General features: G+C 37.8%; 1 protein-coding gene across 1 annotated transcript in view; it reads right to left on the bottom strand.

Moving 5' to 3' along the window:
- slx1 (structure-specific endonuclease subunit SLX1) overlaps nucleotides 1-17,997 on the bottom strand; it is a 56,969-nt gene extending 38,972 nt beyond the window's left edge. The window contains exons 1-2 of the mRNA XM_090380729.1: nucleotides 17,798-17,997; nucleotides 10,615-10,666 (exon numbers count right to left, since the gene is read on the bottom strand). Coding sequence (XP_090236855.1) covers nucleotides 10,615-10,666; nucleotides 17,798-17,997 — 252 coding nt within the window. The remainder of the gene's footprint in view (nucleotides 1-10,614; nucleotides 10,667-17,797) is intronic.
- Between the last annotated feature and the right edge of the window lie 666 nt (nucleotides 17,998-18,663).

Raw genomic sequence — 18,663 nt, 5'->3', positions numbered from 1 at the left:
TTAAACTCACAGGTCTATAAATACTTGTGTCAGCCTTTGATCCTCCTTTGTGAATTGGGGTCACATTTGCACATCTCCAGTCTGTGGGTACCTCCCCTGAGTCCAAGGAAGCTCTCATAATTATGGCTAAGGGTTTGCTTACTTCCTTTGCTGCCTCCTTTAATATAACTGGATAGATCACATCCTTTAATATAACTGGATAGATCACATCCACCCCGGGTGCCTTTCTTGTGTTTATCTTCAACAGTTTCTCCTCCACTTTACTCCCAGTTATTTCAAGATTCTGTAGCTTACTGCTAGAGTTGAATACACCTCTGGCATTCCCCTTGCTGAATAACTCCTCATGTGTGAATGTCGATGCAAAATATTCATTTAGTTTGTTAGCTACCTGAGCAGGATCATCAACAGTTGACCCATCAATATCAAGTGGACCAATCTGATTCATCCCCTTCCTTCTAGAGTTTACATAAGTAAAGAACTCTTTGCTGTTTTTCTTTGCATCCCTTGCCAAAGATTTCTCGTAATCTGCCTTGGCCTGCCTAACCTCCTTTGTAACTTGGTTGCATATCAACTTGTATCTATTATAGGCTTCTGTGTCGTGTTAATTTGTAAGTATCCCATGCATTTTTCTTCTCTGCCATATGCCTCATTAGTTCATCTGACATCCATTTTGGCCTAAACCGTGAACAATATTTCTTAGTTGGTATGTAAAGCCTAGTAGCTTCCAAGATAAGTTCTTTGAATGCTTCCCATTTTGAATTTGCTGTTGGTAACATCATCAGTTGGTCCCACTGTATAGAATTTAAATACTATCTCAGTCCATCGTAGTCGCCTTTACGGAAGCGATAACCCTTCCCTTTACCCCTGATGGTAGTTACCTCTTTGAGTAAATCCCACTTCAGCACACTGTGATCACTGCCACCTAGTGGTTCATTTATCTGCAGATTCTTAATGCATGAAGAATCACTGCTGATAATCAAATCAAGAGTATTACTCCCTCTAGTTGCCTCCCGAACATGCTGATGTAGAAAACAATCATCCAATAAATCCACAAAAGCCCTGCTAGTGTGTGAGTAACCAGCCCCCAAATTACGGTCAATATCTGGGAAATTAAAATCTCCCATTATAAGACTCTCTGATTTACTGGCCCACTCTATTTCCCTGTACAGTTCCTTATTATACTCATCAGAGTCATTAGGCCTATAGCACACTCCTACTCTCAATTTTGATCTCCCAATGCTTATGTCACACCAAACTGACTCAACACTGCACTGTCCAGCGATGTCGACTGGCTTCACTTCCTTGGTTTTTATGTGTTTCTTAACTAATAGCATAACCCCTCCCCCCTTCCTATCCTGTCTATCCTTTCTGTAGACGTTGTACTCCACAAATTGCAGTTCTGCATCCCTTATATCTGTGTGACACCACGTCTCTGATATCCCAACAATATCTGCCTTTGATGTTTTGAGCAATACCTCAAATTCATCAAATTTATTTACTAAACTCCTAGCATTGGTGTACACGCAAGTATACCTGCACCTGTTTCTATTCTTAGCTACCCTAACACAACCCGTGTGTTTACTTGTACCGCAATGGCTCCCAGCAGTCTCTGAAATACCATGCATCTTGTTTTTCAGGCTTCTGCTCATTCTAATAGAAGCAGTGCAAGAATCTCTTTCACCTCTGCCAGTGGCTACTGTCAATCTATTGGTCTTTGTCTCCCCCCAAGCTAGCAGTTTTCCGACCCACCTAACACTGCCTCGATAGCATCAGCAAATATTCTTGTACCCTTTCTATTTAAGTGTATCCCATCCCTGTAGAAGCAATCTCTCCTGTTAACAAGTACAGTCCAGGCTGAAAAAAATTCTACCCCTAGTTCATGTAAGGAGCCTTCCTCTACAAACAGTTTGGGAGTCTCCAAACTTCTGCCGCTTAAAGCACTATAAGGGATTTGGAATATAGGTTTAATATGATAGTTTAGCCTAGTTTGATTGTCTGGTGGTTTAGGATTGTCAAAAGTAAGGATTATTGTTCGAGCAGGTACTAATGCACCATCTTGCTTACTCATTATCCATCTGATATTTATAACTTCATAATCCTGCAGTTTCTGCTTAATTCATCATCAGATAAGTTAATGAGGCCTCACTCAGTGGTGACTCCTTTTAATGTTTTAAAAACAGCATGCAGGAAGACAAGTAACTGGAATCCCTCCAAATACAGTCAGTCCTCGTATAACACGAATTCGATCATATACGATTTATAAATAGGGGAACGATATCTTATATAACACGAACCAAATTCACTTATGCACGATTTGCCTTTGTGTTTACAAGAAATGGCAGTCGAACGCGGAATCACCCCAACTGAACGCAACATGATAGGAATGAAGAGAAGATTCTGAAAATGTATTTATGTGTTTTATATCAGTGAAGGGGAAACACATTTCACCATAATAACGTAAAAACCAACACAATTCCAGCTACTGGTATAATTGCAAATGCAATTAGATCGAGTTTACTACCAGTTTATAACAGATTCCACTAGCAGAAACGCAACTGGAAATTTTTTTTATTGTTTTATGGTAGTAACCCCTAGAAATGTGCTTTAGTAAAATGTGAGGTGTTAACAGTGTATCTCGGCCTTTACGGTGTTGTTTATTCAGTTACTACACGCGTGCAGCTTTGTTTATGTGTATCAAGCGTACCTCCTCGTTTTGTAATTGTGCTTTATTCCCTAAAAATGAGTAAAATACTTAAAAGGTGAAAGGGAAGCGTCCTGGTGAAGACACTGCAGATTCAGAGAGAACAAGAAAAGCAATATTGATAAACAGAGGCGGACTGGGTCAAAATTTCTTACCCGGGAAAATTTATAGTGGCCTCATACTATGGTTTATGGTCAAAATCACACTCCGGGGTTTCCCCGGTAAGGTTTATGGCCAGTCCGCCTCTGTCAATAGAGAAAAAATATGAAATTGTGAAACGCTTTGAACAAAATGAAAGACCATGTGATTATTGCACATGCTACAGACCTAAATGAGGCAAAGCCGAGAATTACAAAGAATGCAGAGAAAATAAAAACAACTTTCATAGCAGGAACAACTCAAAGTGTAATTAAAATCCATTAGATCAAGACACAAAGAACTGGAAGAGATGGAACGGCTGTCATCTGTTTGGATAGAAAATCAAACAAAAAACAAGTTTGCTTATGATAGAAGCAAAAGCATTAGCAATATTTTATTACGTAATAGTTGTAATAAAATACTTACATATTTTATTACGATTATTTATTGTGTTTGGTAATGTTTTGGTTACAAATGTGTGTTCAATCTTGGGTGGTCGGCACCTAACCCTATTTTTCCCATACGGCCTGTTGTTTATATTGCACGAGGGTTTCTAGGAACACAACTATTGTGCTATACGAGGACTGACTGCACATAGATTTTCGAAGCCATTTGGACTGCCGTATGTCAACTGCTTCTATTAGCAGATCTCCAGATCTTAATTTACAAAAAAGACTTGGGAGATACTATTGTATTTTCGTACAAGGAAAGGCAAAAACTTACCGATGAACTGGTCAGTTGTTGAGTGCATGACGAGAGACATGGGGGGGTAATTCTTTTGCATTAAAGAATTAAATTCATCACGTTGTTATCCTAATTCCTAATTGGATTTGGATGTTTTTTTTGATACCTGTTTGCTCCTAGAAGGATTGCCTTTAATTACTGGTTACTGGCCTTACCACGGGATTCAAGATCATTGTCAAAAGTGACTGAGCACCTGAATTAGTTGTGTTACAGTACCAGAAAATAAATAGAAAGGTGAATTTCCTTCCAACAAGGAAAACTGTATTTGTAACAAATAATAACAATCTATAATTACATTCCAAAAGCTGTAGAGAGAGAGATATTGCTTTCAAATCACACTGGAATCACTTGGGCATAGACATTCTTGGCACCAAGGGCAAGATTTATTAGGAGGGGTGATATCACTTCTTCAAGAGTGAGATTTATTCTAGTCCAATGGTTCAACCTTATTACTTTCTGCATCATTAATTTCAGTTAAAAAAAGTATTATGGAACCAGGTCAAGTCAGTTAACATTCCTTACATTCTAACAATCAAATAAAATGCAAGTACTTACCTGCACTGCATGAGAAATTTGTTTTTGCTTCATCCCAGGCAGTACATTCAGTTGACATGGATGGCAAGTGCAATGTTGAGTCAATTTGTGTCAAGCACTGGGAAAACAAAAATGAGAGTGGAAATGTGTTATAGGCCGAATGACTGTAATGAGTATAATGAACAACTCGGGAGATAGAGTGGGTCAATAAATCACAATATCTTAATAATGGGAGATTTTGACTTTCTAGATATTGGCTGGAAATTGTGGGTTGGTCACTCACACACTAGCAAGAGTTTTGTGGATTTATTGGATGACCATTTTCTATAGCAGGATGGTAGAGGGTCAACAAGAGAAAGCAATACTCTTGACTTGATTACCAGCAGTGATTCTTCGTGCATTAAGAATCTGCAGATAAAAGAACCATTAGGTGGCAGCGATCTCAGTGTATTGATGAGATTTAATTGTAGATGTAACTACAATCAAGGATAAATGGTAAAACTTTTGCTTTCATAAAGGCAACTACAGCATTCTCTGAGAGTTTTTAAATTCTATGCAGTGGAACCAGTTGTTACCAACAGCAGATTTAAATGGGAAGCATTTGGTAAAGTTATCCTAGAAGCTACTAGGTTTACTTTACCGAATTTACTACTTTTACACCAACTAAAAAATACTGTTCAAAGCTTAGACCTAAATGGATGTCACTAGTTTATATCTACCTACAGTAGATATAAACTAGTCTACTAGTCTACATAAATTATATTATATCTACCTACAGTAGATATAAACTAGCCTACAATCAAGTCACAAGTCAATGGCAAAAAATGCAAATTAAAATAGCAGACTTCTGTATCTATGGAAAAATTAGAAGGAATGTGATGAATCATATTGGTCCACCTGATATCAATGGTTTAACTGTTGATGATCCTGCTCAGATGTTGACAAACTGAATGGCTATTTTGCATTTATATTCACACATGAAGAATTCTTTAAGAAAGGCAATGCTAGAAGTTTATCAAACTCAACAGGGAGCTAAACTGCTTTTGATAACTGAGAAAAAAGTGGAAGAGAAATTGTTTAACATAAACATAAAAGAAGCACCTGGGTGGATGGGATCTATCCAATTATATTAAGAGAATCAGCAAAGCAGGTAAGCAAACCCTTATAATTATGAGAGCATCTTTGGATTCAGGAGAAGTCTCTGTGGACTAGAGTTGTGCAAATTTATCCCCAATTCAGAAAGAAGGATCAAAGGGAGAAATGACTAATTACACACCTGTTAGCTTGATTTCTGTTCAGTGAAAATAATGGAGTCAAATGTTAAAAAAATAATGCATGACCATCTACACGAGAGTGCAGTCACAGCATGTATTTGTTAAGGAGCAATCTTCTCTGACCAATTTGAATGGATATTATGATGCGATAACAAAGGAACTGGATGCAAAAAATAATTTTATCATACACTGGGGTGGTTATAAAATAAATTTCCCTATTCAGGAGACCTTAGTGTCAAAAATGGTTAGAGTTAGCGCTGTGAAAATCTGTGGGTATGTCATTTAGGGTATGGGGGAAGCGATTTGTAGAAGAAAAAAAATTTAGTTCAAAGTTCCGACACCAGGTGAAAAAATGGCACTGCACATATGTAAAAGTTGTCATTTACCTCAAGACACACTGCTTACACAAATGACATCCTGTTAGATAAAAGCAGAAAGGCCAACGTCACCATCAACAACCGTTATGGCTCATACAAAAAAAGGAACATGCTCTTTTAGTAAAACCGTTCTACCAGAATAATAGTAATACTAATGCAGCCCTATATGAATATCGAAAACTTAAAGGTTTGCATAAAGGACCTTTGACGTTAGTGAGACTTCAAAAACTAATAAAGAAATTTGAAGTGACCAGAGAGTTATGTGTAATTCCAGGAAGGGGACAACCACATATCGGAATGGAGGTAGTGGATGAAGTGGCAGCTGCAATGGCCTCTAGGTCGAAATGAGAAACACTACCAGTCAGTAGTGCCAGAGATGTGTCAAGAGACTTGAACCTTCCTTGGTCTACTGTATGTAAAGTGCTTTGAATAATTTTACATTGGTTCCCGTACAAGAACTAGTCTTGTGATCAACAACAACGAATAGACTTTGCTCTACAATTTCTGGCTCGTATGGAACTTGACGAGACATGGGCTTGAATGATCTTGTGGTCTGATGAGGCACATTTCACTCTTCATGGGACTGTAAATGCACTAAACTGCTGAATATTCTCATTCATCTGCTGTGCATGAAAGACCACTACAAAGTCCATACATTACAGTATGGTGTGGATTCACAACAGAGTTTATAATCGGACCATTTTTCTTTGAAGAGTCTACACCTCATGGCCACATAAGGCGTACGGTAACTAGTGCATGGTACTGCGGCCTTCAAAGAGATCACATTATTCCAACTTTGCAAGGAAGGTAATGCTTGGAGACTGTAGTGTTCGTGCAAGATGGTGCTCCTCCCCACACTGATTGACAAGTGAAGGAACCACTCCGTTCAATATTCAGAAATGATCACATCATTTCCAGAGACTTTCTGCAGTTCTGGCCAGCCATAAATCCCGCTAAATCTCAATCCCTGTGGTTTCTGGCTATGAGGATACCTGAAAGACAGAGTTTACAATGGCGACATACAGACGCTTGTCAATTTGAAAGCAAGCATTAAACGGCATGTAGCCAACATCCCCAATGAGATGCTATACGAAACTGTGTCACACGCAGTCCTCCGTTTTCAGAATGTCATCTCAAATGAAGGAAGCACATAGAACAATATCTGTAGATTTCTAAGTTCTCGTATATTAAAATCTAATCCTAAGTTAAATATTCCATCTCATGTTTACAGTGTCAATTTCTCCCCTGGTGGCAGAAATTTGAATTAATTTTTTTTCTTCTACAAAGCTTCCCCATAACCTAAATGACATACCCACTGATTTTCACAACAATATCTTTAACCATTTTGACACTAGGGTCTCCTGAATAGAGAAACTTATTTTATAACCACCCGGTACTTGGATTTCAGGAAACCTTTTATTATTAGTGAAGTGCCCCAAGGGTCAGTCCTGGACTAATTGTTTTCTCTATTTATTAATGATACTGACAAGGATATATCAGGCTTATGTCTAAATTTGCCAATGATACAAAGGTTGGCAGGATGATTAATGACAATAATCAAATATACTACTGCAACAAGATCTAGAAAAATTAGGCAGATGTGCTGAGAAATGGCAAGTTTTAACACTGACAAATGCAAAGTGCTGCACATATGGGCAGCAGTAATTCCAGAGTAACTTATCAAACTGTGTGGTACTACACTCAGGGTAGTGGAAAACAAAAAAGATCTGGGATAATTGTGCAGTAAGATATATAGTTCTCTGAGAAATATAGACAGGCTGCCAGGACAGCTGATGTGTTTTTGTTAATGATATACAGGAATTTTGCCAGCAGGGATAAGTGTAAAATGCCTGCATTTTACCTACCATCTGCCATCAAGCTACCCCATATACTTTTGTCCCTCTACTGTACTTTTTTGGGAATGCAAAACCCAACCCCGCACTTATCAGTGCTTCCTCGCCTATTCTTCCCTGCTAGAACGCACGCCTCCCTGGCATCATATTAAGTAAGGTCAATAATTATGATGCAATCCCACCTGTATTAGCTGGGTTGTGGCATGACAGGAGGCCGTTAGTTGATCAGCTTCTGACCATTACGGGAGATGGAAGCGCAGTTAACAAAGAAGTGTTTGATTATTTTATCTCATAAAAAGAAGTTATGGCTATTGAAAACAGACTTTTATTGGGAAATCCGAATCTAATAACTGCGGAGTAGATTGTATCAATAAGTTCCTTTCGCAGGGATTGGATTCCCGAGTTCAAAGATCAAGAACTCTCACTCCGAACAAATATGAGTTTCGTTTTCAGATGGTTATAACTCCCTTTTTTTACTGTTTTTGATCCCCAGATATCAGCCCTGGATATTAGTTCCCTCACAAAAATGGGATCAGAACCAATGGGAGCATGGAAAGTGTATAAGGGTGGGAGGGACCTATATATATGCAGGTGAGAACAAAAGACGGGGAAGAGTTTTAGAAAAGACAGAATTTTAGAGAGAAGTTGGAGAAGTTTTGAGAGGAGAACGGAGAGAAGTTTTAGAAAAGACAATTTTAGAGAAAAGGAAAGAAGTTGTTAGAGAGGACAGCATTTCAGAAGTGGAGGAAAAGAAGTTGTTAGAAGAAACAGGGTTTTAGAAGTTGAGAGAGAAAGTCTTTGAGAGAGCTATCTGGAAAGTATTTTTTGCAGAGTTTTAGAAGCTGAGAGCATAGAGAGTTTTTAGTCGAGAGTTCCAGCAGAGCTGATTGTTATGGAACGATAGAGCCACTGTTCCAGTCCCAGCGGACTGAGACATTCCTTATATTGGTAAGTTTTACCTTACTCTTATCCATTTTTAATACATAACCATTCCTCCTTGTTAGTATAACTGTTATTGTAACACGTCATGGCACGTCTATAAATTAGAGTTTAACTTGGTTAGTTAATATTATTAACTAACAATATTATTAATGCCACTACACAACACCCAATTGTTACTTAAGGTTTTAGTATAGTGTCTGTGCTTACATGTACATACCTCTACTCCTCCAAGATGTGGATTGCAGACTAGAGATGAACAACAAGATGCCATAGAGTAATCATACAAAACACATAAATACAGTATGTCACTAATATATCCTTCCTTATTCATGTTATTGTTATTGTATGTATATTTACAGAAATAGTGATAATAATAAATTGTTTTTTGTTTGAATATCCCTGCCTCTTACCTGCAATCTCGCTACATATTAGCCATAGCACAAGTTTTATAGTAAAAGAACTTTTATTGAGGCATTCCTTGACCTGCCTATAACAGATAAGGTCCTGGGATGAAAATCAATGCTGTTGAAGCTGCAAGTTCTATTCTCCATGAAGCTGAATAGATCTTTAGGGCTTGAGATCATTGTCCTATTTTATAAACCACTAGGTGGTCACATAAGTTCATTAGGATTTTCTGAGGCAGGCTTTAATTAAGGTTTTGTTGCATCCAAACCATTCCCGGAACTTAGGCAGCAGTCAAAGCATTCTAGATAACTCAGGATATTAAAGCCCAGCCCAGAATAACTGTAGATGCCCCAGACCTCAATATAATACTGGTAATGGCGTCGTGGATTGTATTATATATTTCCTGAAAGAATGTAAATGTAACATAAGGAAATGATTATTCGATTATATAAAGTAATGGTTAGGCCACGTCTTGCTATTGTTATTTGTTATTTGGTTTTTTTTAGGAGCATTAGCAACTAAGGCCATATTGCTCCGGGGATATGTGGTGGTCATTTCCTGACCTTTCTGCATCCTCCGTATTTGGTGGTCACGGGCTCGAACACCGGTCTAATCAAGAAGTGTGTGCTACACGCTGCTCTTCCTGCCCACCTGGCTACGGAGGCACCTATCACGTCTTGCATACTGTGGGTCCAGTGGTCTTATTTTAGAAAGGATGTGATCTGCTGGAATGGGTGTAGAGAAGGACAACAAGAGTGGTGAGGGGAACAAATGGGTGCATCACCAAGAAAGGCTGGAGTGATGCAAATTGGATCTGGAGACAAGGCAAATGCAAAGTGATCTGATTGAAGTGTTTACGGCTTTAAATGGATTGAGCAAGCCCAATACTCATGGCATTCTTCTTGCTCTGACTATGGACTTGAGGTTGCATAATTTCAAATTTAGGAATTTAATTTGCAAAATAGATGTGCAGAAATTTTCCTTCAGCCAGTGTGTAGATGATTGTTGGAACAAACTTCAGGTTTTGTAGAGCTGGGTAGATTGGGCAAGAATTGAGCAAGGAAATGGACTGAGAAAGTCCAATGCTCATGGCATTCTTCTTGCTCAGACTACAGACATGAGGATGCATAAATTCAAATTTGGGAAGGATAGTTGCACAACAGATGTGCAGAACAAACTTCACATATTGTCGAGGTGGGTACTTTGAATAAATTCAAGGAAGAACTAGACAAGCTATTGGAATGGAAAAATGCCTAATCTTTCAAAAGCTAAAAATTTAAATTAGTATTAGTAGTGGTGACACTTTTGGCTGATGCTGTATAAGCTTGACAGATAATGCAAGAAAGCTTGCTTTCTTGCATCTGTGTCACCACTACTAATACTAATTTAAATTTTTAGCTTTTGAAAGATTAGGCATTTTTTATAAATTTTTTTTTTTTCATTAAGAAATTTATTCCTGATGTCCTAAAAATGTTCTAATATGCTAACACTGTGCAATCCCTTCTGCCCTCTCTTGTAATGCTGCAGATATCAAGTGATGGACTAAAAATGGAAATTATTTAAAAACAAAAAGAAAATTACTATGCAAGTATCCAAACTGAAAATTTAATTTACTAGCAACAATGTGGCTGTAAATCAATACATACCTTTAAGGCTGATATTTCATTTGGAAATCCGTGTACAATGAGGACCATATCCCTACAAATAAAAGGAAATCAGTTAAGAAAACAACAGAAACTAGTCTGGCCACTTAAAGAAAACTTGCATTGGAATTTTAGGGGTTCTGTAGAGTGGCAGAAGCTTTTACTCATTTCCATGTACATTCCAAACAAAATAAAAATTTTCACCCTACTTATTTGTAATATAATTACATGGACAATTCCTTTTATGTAAGCCATCTCCACGATTTCGTTTTCAAGTAGTCAAGCTATATTAAGCAAATCATTAAATGGAAACAAACATCACATTCGTTTAACTTTGCTCGCACCCTCAATTTTAATAGGGCCATTCACATGTGGGGGCTGTGATCCCTTTTATGTTTTAATTATATAAAAAAACAATTTTTAGCTTTTTTTTTAACGGATTGAAAATGATTATCTATTAATTATGATTTGGTAAATTCAATTAAAAAATATCACAATAATAAATTAAACAAATCAATAAAATAATAGTTTTTTTATTGTATCTTTTAGAAATTTCAAATACACCAATCCCACAGATTGAAACTCAAGTACAGACACTTACCCATGTAAGTGTCAATACTTTTGTCAGCGGATCGCATTTAGCCAATGAAATCAAAGCTCTACAGCAAAATAAGACCAGTGGCATCTCACAGACCCACATGGGAATGGTAGTTGCTTAGAAAAAGTTGCTTTTGCTCACCTGGCATCTGTTAAACACCAAACAAAAATTTAATGTCTCGTAATTCATAGTATATCAAAATGAAAACAGAAAATATTGTATAACCATTTATCAAATCACACATGTAATGCAGTAGGGCCACATGTCCAAAATTACATATTTTGGATGATAATAATGATAATAATTATCATTCTTAAATTTTTAAAACTAAGTATATGGCCTTACTGCAGTTATCGTAACTGAATCTCTGTATCATTACCCTAGACGTAACTCAGTTTTTATAAAAATTCGAGATGTGGCCTTACTGCATTACATGTGCGAAATATTGGTTGGATACATGGGAGGTTCTGATTTCATTACAAATTTAAAAAAATAACAAAAATTTTAAAAAAGTGGCATCTATCACACATCAGGTTAGCAATGGAAGGTTAAATTCTATCATGGATGGTAATAAATTACAATAAACTACAAATCAATAATCGTATTTAAGAAGTTCACTTAAGACTTTACAGGCTGAACAAATACATGCCTATTCTTCAGTATATATGAAAATTAAATAGAGTGCTTGTAATTTTCATTTACATTACTAATCACTTAATGATCCACTGATGTTTATCATTAGTTCTCGATGGCCAATCTCTTATGCACAATGAGTTAGAGAGTGTTGTAAGCAATTTCCCAAAAATCAGAATCTTCTAAGTTAGGCTTGCACTGTTTTATGAAGGGTCTTGGTCTTAAACTGAACAGTAATTCCACATTAACAGGAACCTTCAGAGGCTCTTATCAGATATTGAAACATAAGATTTCTTGGAAATTTTAATTAAACAACAGGTGAACTACTACATATTCTGAAAGCTCTCAGAAAACTAAAAATAAATTTAATCTAAGTTCTTCCATATATCATTTCATTGCTGAGTCACAGTGTTTTGAATAACAATTACTGCTATTTCAGTTAAGCCACCCAAAAATAGTACCTCTACCACATATGAATTATAGTACTGAAGATTTTGGTTTAAACTAAAATTTAAGTACTGTTAACGAATAGAACACGAATTGATGAAAAGATATGTAGTATCTTTTCATCAATGCCTGCAAGTCCTAGGATCCAAAATAAATTTACTTGCCTTCTTTTGCTTTTGAGCCTCACAAGATGAGCTTGTATCTGGTGAAGGATGGGATGTGATGGAGTCTGCTTTCGTTGGAGAGAATGTATTGCACTTAGTGAATTGGTATATGAGATTTTTCAGAAGAGGAGAGGATTCAATGTATTTTAAGGCTATTAGTATGGCAAATAGCCCAACAGAATAACTACTGCATTCATTTGGGAGTTGCTGTGTGATGACAGTGTGTGGAAGGACCGCTGCAGCACCCACTTAAGTATCTGTTTTGGAACCATCTGTATATATTTGAAGATATTCAGAGAACTGTGATGAGTGGGCTGCATGCATCTGTTTTATATTGACATTTGCCAGAGTGTTTTTTCCCCACTGTTGATAAGTGTCACAGTCAGGCATGAAAGTGAGCCATGATGGAATAGTTATGCTGTTATCCTCAAATACATTGTCAAAGCTTAGGCCCTATTTTGAAATTAGTTCTTTTAGTGGAATCCCAGGTGGTTTATTTACTGTGGATTTATTACTGCAGAGGTTCTCCCATTGTGGATTGAAGAGATACTGCCAAGTTGGATGATGAGGAAGGCTTCGGATTTTAATGGCATAGTTTAATAGTAGCTTTTGCCTCCGGAGATATAATGAAGGCTCATGGGCCTTTGCATATAAGCTTTGTACAGATGATGATGTTCTGTATGCCCCTAAGGAGATTAGTAAGGCACTGTGGTGTATGGAGTAGCCATTTGATGACACGGTCTACATACAGAGGCTCCATAGTCTGGTCTTGATCTGATTAAAGCATGGTATAGGTGAAGTAATGTGAACAGATCAGCTCCCCACATCATTGCAGAAAGAACTCTGAGAATATTTAGTTTTTTTAGACAGGTTGTTCGAAGGCATTTGATATGTTTCAGAAAGTTAAGTTTTTTATCGAGAATCAGGCCAAGGAAAGTATACCATTTGCTAGAGGTATCAGCTGATTTTCTAGTCTTATTTCTGGATCTGGGTGCATTTTTCGCTTTCTACAGAAGCATATAGCCATTGTTTTTTGTTTTGATATTCTGTATCCATTGTTTTTTGTCCACAATTCTATATTTTTTAACTGTGCTTTATAATTGCCTTTCAATCATGTTCATGTTTTGTGAATGGCATGAAATGGTTAATAGCACATGCATAAAGGACTGTTTCAACTGTGTTCGGTAGGTCTTTTGTAATAGTTTATTTTGATTGCAAACATAGTTGCCCTCAGCACTGAACCCTGAGGAACTCCTTCTTCCTGAGTATACTTCTGTGACAGACTGTTTTGATATTTTACTTGGAAGGTTCTGAGCTTCAGGAAATTTTGTACTAAGATTGGTAAGTGGTCTCGCAAACCAACATTGTGGAGGTCATTCAGAATGTCATATTGCCAGGTAGTGTCGAAGGCCTTTTCTATGTAAAGACTGATCATAACTGTTCACCATTTTCTCCAGGGTTTTCCCGAGGCAATTTGTTAGAGCTATTAGTCGATAATTTGTGGGAATCGTATGATCTTAAGTGACGCCAGGAGTTTGGATAACAGTTTTCCATATAAATTCTATTGGTTTAGTATAAGTAATGTATTTAGAGATTTTTGACTAATTAGTTGTATCATTTGATAATGAATGCCATCAAGTTCTGCAGCACTCTTCCTCGACTTTGCCAGATTATTTTTCAGTTCTTCTATGTTGAAGGGTTGGTTATATGGGAGATGTTGGCTGGTATTAAAGTTTATTTTGTATTTTTCAGCTACAGACTTAGTTTTCTGAAAGGATGAAATGTACGCTAATACATTTGCAAAAGTAGTTGCAAGAATGTTTGCGATTTCCTTGGAGTTAGTGACATCTTGTCCATTCCAGCTTATTAGTGGAGCTGGTACTGAAAGAAATTTCCCAATAAGTTTTCTGATTTTGTTCCATATAACACGGGTATCTATATTTCTGTTAATTGTGGAGGTGAAATGTACCCACGAATCTTTTCTACTCCTACGCCGGACACATCTGGCTCTAGCTTTTTTAAAATTTATGAGATTGATAGAGGTGGGATACTTTCAGAAGAGATTCCAAGCTTTATTCTTCTCTCTCTTGGCTATACTGCATTCATCATTTCACCACATTGCAGCGTATTTATGATATTTTCCAGAAGACCGGGGTACCATAGCTTCAGCTGCCATTAAAATTTGATTTGTGACATGAGTTACAGCATTGTCTATAGGTTTGTTTGTTAGTTGGTTTTTAGGAACATTAGCAACTAAGGCCATATTGCTCCGGGATATGCGGTGGTCATTCCCTGACCTTTCCGCATCCTCCATATTTGGTGGTGATGGGCTCGAACCCCGGTCTAATCAAGAAGTGTGTGCTACGCACTGCTGCTCCTTCCTACCTGGCTACGGAGGCGCCGCATTGTCTATAGGCTGAGTGGTGATTGTTCGTCTATTGTCACAAGAGTTTCATATTTTGACCAGTTTTTTTTTTTTTTTTTTTTGTTAGTTGTTGGCGCATCGGCTTCTGTGGCCATAATGCACCTCCCAAGGTTTTTGCACTATTCTGATCCACGCCTGAGGCGGGATTCGAACCCTCGACCTTTGGGTTGCCAGGCAGGCACTTTACCCACCCGGCTTGCCCGGTCGGCATCATTTGCTTCACTAAACCAGATTCTTGTGTAATCCGGATGACCTCTCCACCAAATTACTCAGGATTAGAGAGGGTTTACTGTACTTAGATTTTACAAATGCAATTTTTTAACTTAATACATATAACTTAGATTTTACAAACGTAACGTTATAACTTAACACAATAACTTAACTTGATAGGAGATATGAAATTCATATAATGTAACTTGGTAGGAGATAAAACTCGATACTGAAATTGCATTGGGATATAGGTTTGGTATTATATTTTTAATTGTATTGAAACTGAATCAAAATCATGCCTCAGACAAGAGCAGCAAAGCAAAAGGCTCAAGATGGTTGGAGTTCTGTGGCTCAGGGATGGACTGAGGGGGTAACTGTCCTCTGAATCACAGCTATTTGAAATGTACTGCTTCTTTGATGTTTGTGGAGCTATCAGGAGCATGACATGATACTGCCAAGGAGAATGTCTGTGTATGCTCAATGTAAGGTGTGTGTGTGTGTGTGTGTGAGGAAATCAGGCGATAACTCAGCATTGTTATGGGCCTATGAGAGGCTGAAGAACAGGGTAGATGCCCCTTGAAGGATTTAAATTGAAGGGCCCATCAAGCTCTCAGCTGCCCACATCAATACCAGAGCTTGCACTTGAACATCAGTCAACACAGCGGCAACCCCCAAGGCAGAATGCACTAGTCCCACAGGAACCAGTTGTCAGTGACTATTGTCAGGGAAACAGGGAATACATTGGGCAAAAAGGATAGGTGGAACAGGACCAGGGTATGTCTGCCAGGGGCAAAAGTTGATGATGTCGTAGAGCAGATATTTTTAAGAGCACAAAAGGTGATATTGTTGTACATGTTGGCACTAATTATATTAAGAGTAGAAGAATGGCGGAATTACTTAACAAGTACGGGTCAACGTTGAAAAAAAAAGCCATCAGTTAGGGTTGAATTTGAAAGTGTCTGCAATTCTGCCCAGACACGATACGAGGGAGTACATGATGAGAGCCTTGTCAATCAATTTGGCCCTGGAGAGATTATGCAAGGATCATGGGGCAGAATTTTTTTCAGCCCAGTTTGTGCTTGTTAACAGGAGAGACTGCTCCTACAGGGATGGGATACACTTAAATAGAAATGGTGCAAGAATATTTGCTGATGCTATCGTGGCTGTGTTAGATGGGTTAGAAAACTGCTAGCTTGGGGAGGTGATACATGGACTGATAGATTAACCGTAGCCTCTGGCATAGGTGAAAGTGATTCTTGCACTGCTTCTGTTGTTTGTTTGTTATTTAGTTTTTAGGAGCATTAGCAACTAAGACCATATTGCTCCGGGGATATGCGGCGGTCATTCCCTGACCTTTCCACATCCTCCGTATTTGGTGGTCACGGGCTCGAACCCCGGTCTAATCAAGAAGCATGTGCTACGCACTGCTGCTCCTGCCCACCCGGCTACAGAGGCGCCCACACTGCTTCTATTGGAATGAGCAGCAGCCTGGAAAAACAAGGTGCTGGAGATTTCAGAGATTGCTGGGAGTCATTGTGGAACAAGTAAATACACGGGCTGTGTTAGAGTAGCTAAGAATAAGAACAGGTACATGCATACTTGTGTGTGTGTACACTAACGCTAGAAGTTTGGTCAATAAATTTGATGAATTTGAGGTGTTGATAAAAATATTAAAGGCAGATATTGTTGGGATATCAGAGACATAGTGTCACACATATAAGGGATGCAGAATTGGAATTTAGGGAGTACAATGTGTACTGAAAGGATCAACAAGGATCAAGAATTCTTTGCTACGTTTCTTTTCATTCTTTACCAGACTTCTTGTAATCTGCCTTAGTTTGCCTAACCCCCTTGTGATTTCATTGCAGACTACTTAATAATTAGTGTATGTCTCTGTATATTTCTAATAATTTATACACATTCCATGTATTTTTCTTCTCTACCGCTAGTTTCAAAAGTTCATCTGACATCCACCAGACAGCACAGTTTACAACTTGTACCAATGAGACTAGTGGCATGGTTTAGACTTTATACCAACTAAGAGAGCCTTAAACAGTCTCTATTAATCGGTATAAAAAGCCAAGTTGCTTGTACAATCTTTCTGAATGCTTCCTGTTTAGAACTTGCAGCAGCATCATACATTGACAGCATAGAGAAGAGCACTGACTGTGAAGGACATAAAAAGGGTATTCAGCAAGAAAACTTCAGTTCTGCAAATAGGAGCATGTGGAACCTAAGAAATTACAAAGAAACCTGACTGAAATCTTTAAATGGACTGAGTTAAATAGCTGTTTGAATCCGTAATCTTTCTAGGAAATCACACATGTGCATTTCGTGTGTAATATTGGAAAACACACGTATATGAACATAAATTTAAATTGAAAAATACTGATGCTATACAAGTTTGCTTACTGACTCGTTTGCCAATACTAGTTTTTTTTTTTTTTTTTTTTTGATTTGGTAGTTGTTGGCGCATCGGCTTCTGTGGCCATATTGCACCTCCCAAGGTTTTTGCAGTACTTTGATCCACGCCCGAGGCGGGAATCGAACCCGCGACCTTTGGGTTGCCGGGAAGGTACTTTACCCACTCGGCTAGCGCGGTCGGCACCAATACTAGTATGTGGCAATACCTGGATAGCGAACATGACAATAGTACTTGGCATTAAATTCAGTAATTCAAGAAATATAGCTACTTCAGCCTTAACATACCAGGGTCCCTTATTACTCGTTTTCCATGCTCCACCTGCTTTTAGTCCTTTATTATGCTGCCGTACACGCCTATTGGGATCTACTGTGAAGCCTATATAAATCTGTCCTTTATATTTAGGATTTAAAGAATACAATAAATAACACCCAAAGAAATGTTCAATTTTATTGAAATCACCTGCTTCCTGTGAACAAGTTCCCATTGCTAAACAGTAGCGGAGCAAAGGGAGACAAAATCGCCACCTGTAATCCGAAAATGTCGCTACTATTACTAAACAACTTATCTATATTTTATGCAATATCACTGAAAAAAAAAAAGAAAAAAAAAGTGTTTTATACAATATTATTTTATTTATTATTATTAGCCATGTGGTACAAGGAAGCCTAAGGCTTATGCTGCACCAGCCAAAAAAAAAAAAAAATCCCGAGTTCATATTGAAATAAAAGTCACTAAAGAATTTTTAAATTGCTTTTCACTGCAAATTTTCTTCTCAAACAAAATTATGTTACTATCCACTTCACAGATACCCTTGCACAAAGCTGCATTTAAAAAATTAAATTAAATTCCTTTGTATCTTCATGGGTTGTTACTACTTCCTAGTAAGGTTACTGCTCAGTGCGAAAAACAGTAGCAACCACAGATTAGTAACATATCTTACTTCTTTGTGATGGTAGCAACATTATTAGCGTTGGGCATGCGCTTTACTACTCTGTGAGTTTTGACGTCATGTTAGTTTCATATTCTCAAACTTGGGGGGGCTGGGAGTAATTGAGCAAGCGTCCACTCTGTATTTTTCATATTCTGTGTTCGTGGGTAGCACAGTTGGTTGAAAAGACCGAGTTCGAATCCCGCCAATTACACGAGGAAT

The sequence above is a fragment of the Mastigoproctus giganteus genome, chromosome 9 (assembly GCF_048544385.1).
Source record: "Mastigoproctus giganteus isolate SK-2022 chromosome 9, ASM4854438v1, whole genome shotgun sequence".
NCBI classification, from domain to species: domain Eukaryota; kingdom Metazoa; phylum Arthropoda; class Arachnida; order Uropygi; family Thelyphonidae; genus Mastigoproctus; species Mastigoproctus giganteus.
The sequence above is the reverse complement of the archived record's forward strand: the minus strand, read 5'-3'. Positions and strand labels throughout refer to the sequence as shown.